The sequence below is a fragment of the Sipha flava genome, unplaced genomic scaffold (assembly GCF_003268045.1).
Source record: "Sipha flava isolate LNK unplaced genomic scaffold, YSA_version1 215_pilon_pilon, whole genome shotgun sequence".
Lineage (NCBI taxonomy): Eukaryota > Metazoa > Arthropoda > Insecta > Hemiptera > Aphididae > Sipha > Sipha flava.
The window spans coordinates 942,700-956,245 of NW_020272834.1; the positions used below are offsets into that span (position 1 = coordinate 942,700).

A 13,546-nucleotide genomic window follows, 5' to 3' on the forward strand; every position below is an offset into this window, starting at 1 on the left:
TCTTTATTCTGTTATTCTTGCATAATAAATTCGTGTATCGATTACATTTGTTGTTTAAATACAACAGATTGCGGAAATAAATAAATCAAGTTACAAATAAAAATAAAAAAAAAAATTTAATATTCAAAAATTATTCAAATAACAAAAAAAACATAATATCGATACAATTTAATTATGTGTTATTTATAAATTTCTAGTAATGGAAATTATAAACATTTAGCAATCATAAAAAACCATTTGTTATATCATTTTTACGATTAAATTAATAATAAATTATTAATGATATATACAGGTTACTCGTTTGAAAGTGGCATGGTTGCATAAAAAGTGGTTTGTAAATTCATCATTTACGAATATATTTTTTGAAAATTTCTAGATCATATTCGTCCAGTGTAATCCTTATATCTGTTATTTTATTGAATACATTTTGTAAATCATCAGGTAACAACCTAAAGTGAAATGCATAGTGTTAGGTAAATGTCATGTTAATATGAATATACCCACCGTGCAATATTTTGTTGTATTTACTTGTATGGAATGTTTCAAGCAACATTGTAACATTGCCTTTTTTGGTGCAATCATGTTGAAACAACGTTTATGCATACGCTAATGACCAAAATAGATGACCCAGCATTAGAGTAATTTTCAACGCATATGTAACGTATTTTGAAACATTAATGTAACGTCGCAATAACATAGCATTGATATTTTGAAAAACCTCCCAGGAACATTTTAGTGACATAACTATGATGTTGATTAAAATCGAAATAATTATATTATAAAATAAAGCAAAAATTACTGACTTTCTTATCACCTATAGAGAGAATCCTGCTTCATACATAGCCCTACTTATTGAATCTCAATCCTACCGAGTTCGCCTAACCTATCCTATTATTTAAATTGAATTAGAACATCGTATTTAGCCATTATATTTGCCTCAATTAGTCGTACATTTATACGTAAATATTCTAAACTTCTTATTCAGGTCTTATTTTAAAATAACTACTTTGTAAATTATAAACTCCCATTGCTTAGTTAAAATATTCGACGAACAAATTACACAAGGTAGGTATGTAATCTATTTTATAAAGAAAATAGTGATTGAAATCATAAGACTCAATTAAAAGGCAATACATCTTTTCATAAATAACATACACTTTTCAAACTTATACCTACTTATTTAATTTACAACGATAACTAAACAATACCTATAGATAGTAACGTACATAATGTGAATTATATAATAATTACACTGTAGAGTGTAGATAGATTTTTCTTAATAAAAACATATAATATATTTTAGTTTATTTACTCACATAATTTTCAAAAATAAAATTAATTTAAGTAATAATACATTAATATTATAATTGAACGACGAAAGTATAGAAAATTCACCAAGTAAGAATTCAGGCGATTCACGATCACGTAATTACAGGCACACAGAACAATTAATAACAATGTTAAAACTTAAAAGATGTAAATACGTATAACGAATCACTAATCATAATTCATATGAGCTGGTAAGTGATACGTACAGGCTAAATGATGTGCATGTATTTATAAAAAGAATGGCTGGCCGTAAGCGGTGGGACGCGGTTTATTAACAATATGGGTAATCCCGATTCCCGGTTGTTTTCAGATATTATTTTTAGTATATTTTATATTTTACAAAAACAAATAGTTGTAGATTATACAATGTCAACTATTAAATAATAAGAAACATCAAGGTAACGTTACAGAAACTTGTTTCTAGAACGTTGTAAATTGAAGGTACATTTGATGTTGATGGAACAAACCCTAAAATAGTGTTACAATTATACAACCCTGCAATGTTTTTGAAACATTGAGTACAATGTTAGCATTGTAACATAAAGCTTACATCGCAACAATGTTTTGTAACTTTAAATGCACAGTGGATATATATATATAAGTATATAGTTTTAAATATGAATTAACAAAATATCAATTTTATTAAGTACGTAACTTTATATACAACCTGATGATATTATGTATTATCATCAGTGGCGAATTTAAGGAAAAAAGCCTAGGCTACATACGATATAAATGGCCCAAGAATTATGAGTCGTCGTAAATACTAACTCGTGACTTCCCTCTTAAAATACTGTTAAACTAGATAGATATTGATCCAAAAAAAAAAAAATATATATATATATAAAAAAAATATAATAATATAGCACTGGAAAACTGTCTATCAAATGTTTATCAAAGATAATTTTAAGTTATTCAGTGGACTAATGTTAATAAATTCGTTATTTTAAGAAAAATATAAATCAATAAAACTAATTTACTCATATTTCAGACAAGTTGTAAAGAAATCAGCATATTTCTCAATCAAAATACCAACACTGATAACTAAATCATCTTCTATCAGTTTATTTGAATTTTCAGGCATCAAAAATTCAAAAAAATTTGTATTAATGCACATGGTATCAAAAACTTCATAATAACTATGTTTATCATACGTTTCCAAAGAAGAATCAGTAGATTTTCACCAGTCATTTTATTAATTCGCCGATTTCTCACTGTTGGAAAGTCAACATGATCCAAACCCATTTTTCCTAATTTATTTTTGCTTTTGCCATGAAATGATTGTAAGATTTTTAATTTCTTGGATTTTTTTAATTTTGTTAATGCTGTTGAAATACAATTTTGAGCCGTTATTAAATCAATTTCTTATTATTTTTTTTTTTTTGTAGTTATAGTAGCCCAGAATTGATATATCAAAAAAAAATATTAAAATCGTTTAAATTATTAATTGCTTGATATATCAAGCATTGAATGTCATTATAACAAATTAAAAAAAAAAAACCAATTATTTGATGAAAGTAATGTATGAGTAGCCATAATATCATCTCCAGATGCTCCAACTCTTGATATCTCATTTTCTAGACAATCTACTATGCACTCAAAATTATTAATTAAGGCTTTCACAGCTTTTAATCGTGCCACCTAACGAGTTTTACTTAATCTTTTGAACATTTATGATGGGAAATTAATTTATTGATAGTCAAGTAAATTCCAGGATATTCATAATTTTGGAAATTTTCTCGGTGACCACGCCTAAACTGGACAACGTTTCTACAGTATCGAAAAGAAGATTCAAAATCATGGTCCATTTCTGTTCTATTTAAATTTTTTTGTTGAAATGAAAATTAGTGAACTGATGACTGGATCTGGGGAACGAGGGTCTTTACGGGTAGGGGCCCAGGTGGAATATGTCCATAATTGTCCCGTTAAATCCGTCACTGATTATCATAAACTCGCTTTATGTTTACGAGTCGTATAAACTTACCTAACAAACGATACTATCGGCAAAAATAATCCAGGAATCGAAAACACTCGTCGTTCTTCCAGTATTCCTTTCATCATTTCATCGACAGCGATTTCCGTAGGTATTTCCGATAATCTAGACATGTGCGTGCAAAATGTTCAAATGAATTGGCTCGTACGCCATTTTATTTTTCAGTAACTTTATATCTTATAGTATTTAATTATATATAAAAAAAAAAATTATTAATTCTTATTCGGAAATTTATAAGGTTTCTAAAGATTCAAATACCACGAAGAAAATTATATTGAAATATTATACCCAGAAAAATATCAAAAGACAAATTAGTTCCACTTTTTGAAATGACTCGACTTAATAAATACTAGGGATGGACAAAAAACATCGATGTTTTGGGTTGATATAGTAATGTTTCAAAATCGATTATTTGTTTTCTATTAATTGATTAAAAATCGAAGTTTATGTTCGAAAAGTTCGAATTTTTTTTTTTTTTTTTGTTTATATTATTATAATATGCAATATACAAAAAATACGTTATACAGTATACATTTTACAGTTTTAATCAAGACTCGTATGTTCATTTACTATAAATCGCATAAATAAGCATGAAATAATGCACTAACTATTGATCAAATATGCATTAAAAATCCTTAACTATGCACGAAAAAAACATTTAAGGATTTCTTAAAATAATAAGAAATATACATTTATATTTTTAAATGTTATAATTTTTCTATGGATACATTTTAATAAAATTATAATTAATGAATACAAATTACGACGAAAATAGATAGATTGTAATAGACACGTGAATAAGAGGAGAGTAGTAGTAGTGCGCAATAACATAGTTTTCGTGGTACTACTTTTAACTTATAAAATTTAATGTCATTGAAAAATAAAAATATTGATAAAATACTAAGGTTATATAAGCAAGTTTGGAAAAGTAAATATTAATGAATTTAATCATTTATTGATCTAATTTTTTTTTTACTTCCACAAAAATACGATTTCGCTGAATTTAGGTAAAATAAAATGTGCTAATAACTCAAAAACAATATCAACTATATGTCAAATATGCCAATACACACAAAACATGTAAAAGTATGCTCAATCAAACTTTAGAATTGTATTATCACAGTTATGAAACAGATTTTTATCTTAATTAGCGTATTTTCCGATGTAGCAAAGAAAACATGCAAATGCATGAACTTACGAGACCTGTTTATAATTATTTAATATGGTTCTAAAAAATATAAAATAAACAATAGTATTTTAACTCTTAAATGTATTATTTAATCAAGAATGTACACTGCACAGATAATAAGGTGTACAATAGATGACAGCTCTAGAGGGAAACAATTGTTTTCGATGTTTTTAAAATTCGATGGTTTTTCATCGATATATCGAACACGTCGATATTTTAAAAATCGATGTACCTATTGTTCACCAACCCAATAATCTAATATATTATATTCGTACTTGCTGTGTAATCTGGCTGTAATTTTGGGGCTGGTTTTCACGAAGTACGGCAGAATAGTCGTCGTCCTTAAATTGGAGTTCAAATACCTTATCTCGCTTTCCAAGCATTCCATCATACCTACACACAGTCGAATGTTGTATACAAAATACGTACGCAAGTTTTATTGTAATATTATGATACACTACCAGGGACCAGTGGCATATCCAGGGGGTTGTTAGGGGGTTATAACCCTCCCCCCCCCGAAAATGTTTAGTGTACGTATATTGTTTATTGATTATAATAGAAACACACAAAATTTAAAAAAAATTTAATGTTCCATTTTTTTTTATAACCCCCCCGCCCAAATAAAATATCAAATAATCAATTCTATAAGCTCATTAATCATTTATAAAGAAAATAAAATGTATTTAATTTCTCAATAAACGGATCATTTGTTTACCATGAATAAATTTCCAGAATATGCAATTTTCGTAATGTATAATCAATAACACCGAATAATTATTACGTTTATCACTTTTATTCGACAAGTTCGTGTGGTAAATAATTACTTATGTATCCAAATCAAGTTATGACTACAAGTAAATCATATAATTTCTTTTGAATATTATAAATATGTCCACTGTACTGACATTGTTACCTTATTTTTTGATATCTTTTCTAAGTTGGTCTGTGAATGACATTTTTAAAACTCGAGTAAATCTATAAATGATTCAATTACATGCAACGTATAACATTTGTTGTTATTTTAGTAAATTTAAAAATTAGCAGATGGCAAGACAACGCTACAGTTAATGTCACGCAGAATCATGTATATGTTACGGGCAATGTATAGTATACATTGTATACACTGCCCAAAAATTTGGTTCTGCCTGGGCAATTTGAACCTCGAACATAAAGAAAATGTCTGTATATTTTGTAGAATTATATGTAGTTATCAATTACCATTACATTTTACTTTTTATTGTTCTGTGATTCTATCACTGAATGTTAACTATATCCATTCTCAGCACGGTAAGTCGTTTTCAATCGAAAAATGAATTTGAGATATTCTTATCATGGATCGTTGAGTGTCCAGTATATCACAATTTGTGCTTTTTACGATGTTCTACATTATAATAAAAGTATGATAAACATTGACAAATTCGTGATGTTGCCACTATTTCATTACATGCGATATTCCTGCTGAAATTCCGTTGACAAGACGAGCAGGGGGAAGTAAAGATTATAGATTTTGAGAGTCAATACTGAATGACTACGTGTGATAAAGGTCTACATCCTAAATATACCTGAATAAATTTTAGTTTTTAACAAAGGATTTTTTTGTGTTCTATTAATAGGTGTGAACATTTTATGCAAAGAATATTGGATGGTTACTGAGTAAGAGTTGAGCAAAAATGTAGTATTTAACTGGGTACCGGGTATTGACAGGGTAAGAAATACAGTAATACGCCGAGTACCAGGTGAGGGTTGATTCTTAGTTTTCACATCAAGTACTCGGCTATCAATGAATTTCCGGGTATCCGGAACATCTCTGGTAAAGATACTACAAGATGGTGATATTGTTTTTTTCGGTACTAAATGGTTCGTGCTTGCTATCGCTCGTTTACAGTACACCAACGGGTTCTATTTGTTTCGAACTTTATGAGTCTATTAGAAAACAATAATAATTATAAATATTTCCTTAATAATCACGTGCTTAAAGCTATGATGAAAAAAAAAAATCCCGCGTAAAACGAGTTATATTATGTGTGAGTACGATATTGTCTGGAAAAAATTGAAATGAAAACACAGTAAAGACGAATACGTTATCACGATATTTATACGATACGTGTCATTGAATCGATTTACCGTTGATGGCACATTTGGAACTCATGTACGCGGAAGCGCCGGGTATTCCGAACATGGACGACATCGAAGATATTGCCACGATGTGCCCACTGTTTCTCTCCAACATGGACGGCAATATTTCTCTATTCATCTGCGACAATCAATATAATACAACGTTAACATACTATTGTTATACATGTTTATTTGATCGAAAATATATTTACAACCGTGGTTTGTCCGTCCAGGAATAAATATCGCGACGAGCACTCACCCAAAACTGTCCCATGAGGTTCACGTTGATTAGGTTCTCTATGAACTGATCCTCAAAGGGATTGATGTACGAGTAACCCCATGCGATAGCGGCGTTATTAATCAAAATATCTACCGGACCCAAGTCCTGTACCACTTTTTTGTGCACATTTTTCACCTGGTCCTTTTTAGTCACGTCGCATTTATAATCGGCTGCTGTTCCACCGTTTTGTTTAATAATTGTTGCTGTTTCTCGGTTTCCAATTTCGTTGATGTCCAAGCACACAACTTTTGCACCCAATTTGCTGAATCCAAACGCAAGTTCACGACCTATTCCTCGAGCCGCGCCAGTGATCTACATTAACCATATAATATCCAATCATTATTTTTTTTTTTTTTTTTAGGAAATAACTACATTGATATTGTGGAATATTCAAAACTTAAACTTTCGACATATTTAATCTGAGACGACTATAAAGAATTATTGAATTTAATAATTATTTTTTTGGGAGAAGTATCTCATGGAGGAATTAAGTTTAAAAAACCAGGTGCATACCATCATGCAAGGTGGATGACCAAAGGCATCTATTGTCTCAAAATGTATTTATTTCGACAAGAGTTTAATTTAACAAATAATGAGATTAATTCTATTTCTCATTTTAATTTGTTTTTAATTAAGTGCTATGCACGCTTCTGGTATTCTGCGCCAAATGCCATCGAAGCTCCATTAAATGATATCATGTTTTTAAGAGCCTGCTACGAATATCGTACAATTAATGAAATTATTTCAAATTCTGTTATTCAAAAGTTTCTTAGACATTTGTATTATTTAAACGAAGAATGTATCACGTTAGCACTGTTTGATAACAGAATAAATGAAGACACAAATATGAAAATGGCCCAAAAAATGATAGCAATTGACGAAGAAGAGGACTACGAGGAAGAAATAACAGAGAAAAAATTAATTTTGAATAAAGAAGAATTAATTTGTCTTTTAGAAAATGACGATAATAATATTTTATTAAAACTCGTGAACCATAAATCTAAACATTTTTTAGAACGATTTGGTATTTTAACTGCATTTTTAAAATCACATCCAAATATATGGACTAATTTATCCGAATTCATAGAAGGGAAAAAATAGTAAGTGATCTTAAAGTAGTAAATGATCCTGCAGAACGAAGTATAAAATTAATGGAAGAGTTCAATCATAAAATTACAAAAGATGAAGACTAAAAGCAATTTCTATTAAAAGTATATGATAAATATTAACTTTGTGTAGTATAGAATAATATATTTACAAACATTTTTATATTTTCAGACTGTTCAAGATTAACGTAAGAAATATACAAAATCTGCTACTTTGAAAGATCTTAAAAAACCTTTATAAATATGTTGTCTTTTAAATAAGTTAATTTATTGTGTTATAATAATTAAAACATGTAATTGTATAATGTATCGGAAATATAAAATATAAATTTTTTCATTTTTAAAATCAAAGCAATTATAAACCAAAAACCAACATTTTACTCTTTTCTATAAAACTTTGAGCTTAAGTCGCCACCTGTTAATTAAGTTCGATCAAGTAAAATTTTACAGACATTAATTTTAGATATATTGTAATAAAATTCCGGGCCACACTTTAAAAAATTTAGCAAAAAATTTTCTCTTCGTATCAGTAACTGGCACCCTAATATATAAATCATTGCTGATTTTAGTTCTATGTATTATTTACTACCCATAAAGCTTACACATTTTGAGGAATAATAAAATTAATTATTTACACAAATATTACAGTTTCTCTCGCTTAGAAATATTTTTTGAATCTGAAGACTTATGGCAGCTTTAAAATGAAAACAAACAATATGTCTAACACAACAAAGGATTAATACTCCAGCCTGTAACACTTAACAATAGTATCTTAGTAACATTTCAAATCTTTAAATTCGCATTTAATGTGAACTCATATTTTAGGGTTAGAACTAATTCCTTTCTGTTCAATACTAAATCACAAAAGATTAAACTTTTTAAATCAACATTTATGGTCCGTTTTAGGGATGAATTTATTTATGAATAGATTGATCTAGAGTGATCATAATGATCTTGATTTTTAAACGCATGTTAAATGAAAAACATTTAATTCTGTCTCTCAACTGGTATCTAGTTTTTTTTATGTATATTTTTTTTTGAAAGACATTTTATACTAACTATTGTAATGGATAAATTTAGAGAGATTGTTTATTGAAAAACCGAATAGATGATTTGGATACGAACTAATAAATGAGAAACTATGTTACTAAATGAATCGCAAATTCCAAGTTTTCGGAAAAGTATACTGTACATAATTGTTTTTTTATTCTAAAATATTAAGACATTGTTTAACATAAACCGTGTGAATAATAAGAACAAAAAAACTTGATTTTGATATAGTATCGTTTTAATAAAGCGGAATATTATAAAATCGCACTCATTAAAAACGTCATAGAGCATCTTCTATCCACGTGACTGGAGAATTGTATGAATTTAAGTATTCTGTAATAACGATTATAAACGTTAAATTTAAAGTCGTTAATCTATTACCAATTAAATTTTAATCGAAACGTTTTCGAATAGCAGGCATCATCGGATTCGACAAAGTTAACCAAACCATGTAAGGATACATGGATTAAAAAAATTTACTAACAGTTTAGACAAAACATATATAAAAATGATACAACATTTTCACCTAGAATTGGGACAAATTACGAAGTAATATTAGAGTGGACAACTAACAATTGTGTGTCTTTTAATACCATATTTAGCGATTTATTTTTTTTCAAAACATCCAAATATTGCTATGTTTATTTAACATTTACTAATTATCCAGACGAATTCGTAAATACAAATAAATTCCGCCAATAATTATGTATGTAAAACAATTAGCACAGAATAAAAAAGTTATTTATAATTTATCATTAAAATATTACAATGACCAATGATATTACAATGACATTATAAAATATTACATATTACATATTACAAAATTATTACAATGATAGATATAATTTTAAAATATTTATCTTCATTCATTACATTATATAGCAGAGGTGGCCAAACTTTTTTCGGCCATGATCTACTAAAAATGTACCTCACCTTTGTAGATCGAATTTTTGGGAAAAATGTTTTTAATGTTAAATAATTATAATTATTAAGAAACATACTTGCTTAAAGTGTATATAAACATACATAAAATATTATAAACTAATTACTAATTACTAGAAATAATATTTTAATTTCTAAAATCTATATACTTAAGTCTAATTAACATATTATATTTATTTTGTTGATCTGGGCATTGTTAAAGTCAGGGCTTTGCTCCCGAAATAATTCGAACCCGTAACACTCCTTAAAATTCTTAAAAAAATCAAACACCCAAAACCCATATAACCTGAATGATTTTTTTTAAACACCCGAATTAACCAAAACCCAAATAAAATATTGGTTTTAACCCGAAACTCGAATAATTTTTTATTTTACAATCTTTATGTAACATATAATTTTGTATGTATTTTTTGTGGTTATTTCAATTTTGTCATTAGTTGTTTAATATTAAAATTATTATTCATAGGAATAATTTCACAAATAATATACAAAATTCTTAATTAATCTAAATTTATTTAAATAAAGACAATAGAAATATATCATATTGACAGGTATGCATGAATGGTATGGTATGTTGAATGTTCAAGTGTAAACAACTGAGATACTATTTTTAAAATTATTCCAAGCGGATACGTCGTATTATTATAATTTTTATAGGTAATAGGTCTTCTATGAATCACCGAGTCGTTATTTATTGCAATACTGTAAGTCTGAAATAGAATTGATGTCTTGCATATGATTACCTATATTGTTGTTCGTGTTATTCGTATTTGTTCAGTGTATGATGTGTAGTACACATGTCTATGGCGTGAATTGTCAATTTTTGTTGGTGTAATAATTTAATCGTAACATTCATAAGTCCAAATTGTTATTATTCTTGTATCACGCTATGTCCTAGCCAGTGCGATTTTAGTGTGTGCACGCACAAAACCATAAACGGAAATTTGATGATATTTGTGGGGGGCTGAGCATTATTAACTTATTACACCTATAGATACTACTGTGCGCAATTATTTATTTCAACAAGGCAATTTAGGAAGTTTGACAATTAGGTTGCAACGTCTCAGTACAGAAAGTTCTGTCGAGCGCTCGTTGACGATCACCTTAAAAGGTACATATGTCGCCAACCAAAAACCGAGACACTTTTTGGGGCCGGAGTATTTGCATTTTACTATAGTGGTCATTTATATTATACTCATAAATAAAGGAAAAAGATTAATAAAGAAAATTATATTATAGATAAATATAAATATATTATAATAAAGCTTGTACATGGTGGAGGAAAGCTCGTACGGGCGTAAAATCTCTACCTTTTCATAGTTTTGACTCCAAGACATGGCGAATTTTTCACACGCGGATTTATAAAAATTAGAAATAGTAGGGAAATTTCCACTGATGAATACCAGCTAAGGTATAATAATAATAATAAGAATATAGTTTTTATTTTTTGTATAATACATTACCGACCAGTTTCACCCAAACATTTGTTTAAATGTTGTATTGCGGTGTTTGAACCGGTGGTACTGGTTTGCGCATAGATACCAAAAAGACAAATTGTTTGGGCAAAAAACTACCACTCGTTTGGGAACAGTCGAGTCGTAATCATACTTATGGTTTGCGCACAGTTACCTTTTAAACTTTAATAGTTTAATACCATGCATATTAATATTTCTTTATTATTAAAGTACTTACATACGTTTTTCTTCCGCCTTAATAGACTTAGGACTGTCTATGAATGTATTCATAGGTGTAGTTAAAAATGTATGTTAATTGCTTATTAATAATTGTAATAAATAAAATGTAATACTTGTTCAAGTTAAAAATGCATGTTAATTTTAATATAATATGATTGGTATATACACGTATAGGATAATATATACGTGTCTATTATTTTTTGCAATAAAAGTTTCCCATTATTTGAATGTATTTAATTTGGTCTATTTCCCCAGATGTATATTTTGTCCATAAGTTTATGCGATGTTTAACTGATTCTATTGACTCCTTACAGCGATAATTATTTATATTTTTGTTGATTGATGTTATTTTTAATTCTGTTTAGCTTTGTATTTTAAGAATTACGCTTATTACCTGGTGTATGTGGGGATGTGGAGTATAAAATTGTTGGTTAAAATGTCTATGAAATGTTTTCTACACCATTCGTAATTCGAGGTTCGTCTTTTGGATATCCTACCCATAACATAGGATTAAATTTTGAATCGTTTGTATTACACTATGATAGTCGTAAATCACGATAAGGCCGATAACATACACCGGGTTTTATACCGCGCGACTAGCCAATACAGGCGTGACAAAAATATAATTATTTTCGTGTGCGCAAACCAGTTGTACATTTAATATAATCTTGTGCGCAAACGAGTTCTGATTTTTCAGGTAAAAATTATGAATTGTGGTAAATTTACGAAATTTGGCTTCTTATTAAATGATAATTTTGGCTTCTTTTATTTAGTTTTAGTTACGTGCCACCTGCTCGATTTCAAGTAGTGCAGTTGACAATGAATTTAAATTTAATTAATCAAACATAAGACTTTAACTTAAACATTTATTTTAACTTTCAAAGTGTTTTAACGTAATCTAACATAGAGTGACGTGAAGTAGCTTGTAGTTCCGTGACTAGAACTCATATGCCTTGTGGTCATTTCGGTTCCTCTTTTATACTGCTCGATTGACCTCATAGGACTTGTTGTCTTGGCCATTTCCAGTGTTAAGCCTTGTTCCATTGACCTAATTTATTATTCCGTGAAAATTGATTAACAGTTTATTACATATTTAATATTATTCGGTTTATAATATAACGAAGGCTTATTTTGCGCAATAGATACAATATTTGACCTGATTCCTTATTCTAAGAATTTCAGTTTATTACAATTTTAATATTAATGGTTTATTAGTTAAATATACGAAAGGCCGTCTAACGCAATAGGTATAATATTGTGTTACACAGATTTTAATTTTATCAAGGTTAAATCATACATAGTAGCACATAACAAAGAAGTAAAAAAGAATAGTGATACATATGAAAGAAATCGTACTTTGTGCACAAACAAGTTGCAGCCGTTTGAACACCCGAATATATTCAACACCCGAAACCCGAAATAATTATTCGGGTGCAAAGCCTTGGTTGAAGTGCACGTGGCCTAAAAATAAATTCTAATACGATCGACTCTGAAATCGTACTCCTTCGACCGTTTAGTTACCCCTGCATTATAGAATAATAATAATATTTTATTACTTAATATTATTAAAAAAAAATGATTGTATTAAGTATTATTATATTTTCTCCAAAATTATAATTTAAAATAAATTATATTATATATCTACTTCTACTTCACATTATAGCAATGAAAAGTGTTGAAGATCCTTTTGTTTTGCAAACGAGTATATGTTACTACCTATTGAAAATGATTCTACTATTTATGTGTTTTACTATTTGGGAATATGTAATAAATTTACTTCAGATACAATTCAATCTTGTCTTGTTTATGCTAATACTAAAATTCAAGTTGTCTTTGTTCTTATTTATT

The 13,546-nt window shown here is 28.3% G+C and overlaps 1 protein-coding gene across 1 annotated transcript; it reads right to left on the reverse strand.

Moving 5' to 3' along the window:
* Positions 1-229: 229 nt before the first annotated feature.
* LOC112682936 (protein dhs-3-like) lies at positions 230-12,742 on the reverse strand. Its single transcript, XM_025553720.1, has 6 exons — positions 12,602-12,742; positions 6,886-7,218; positions 6,636-6,765; positions 4,787-4,904; positions 3,314-3,427; positions 230-449 (listed from the first exon to the last, which is right to left on the reverse strand). The coding sequence occupies exons 1-6, from the start codon at positions 12,740-12,742 to the stop codon at positions 344-346; spliced, it is 942 nt and encodes a 313-aa protein (XP_025409505.1). The 3' UTR covers positions 230-343.
* Between the last annotated feature and the right edge of the window lie 804 nt (positions 12,743-13,546).

Bases quoted from the DNA above. Each gene is read 5' to 3' on its own strand.
- LOC112682936 (XM_025553720.1), bottom strand. From the start codon at position 12,742: ATGGAACAAGGCTTAACACTGGAAATGGCCAAGACAACAAGTCCTATG. The intron at 7,219-12,601 runs GTTAGATTACGT...TGGTTAATGTAG, and splicing joins GCTACTTCACGTCACTCTAT to ATCACTGGCGCGGCTCGAGG. The intron at 4,905-6,635 runs GTAAATCGATTC...GACTGTGTGTAG, and splicing joins TTCCAAATGTGCCATCAACG to GTATGATGGAATGCTTGGAA.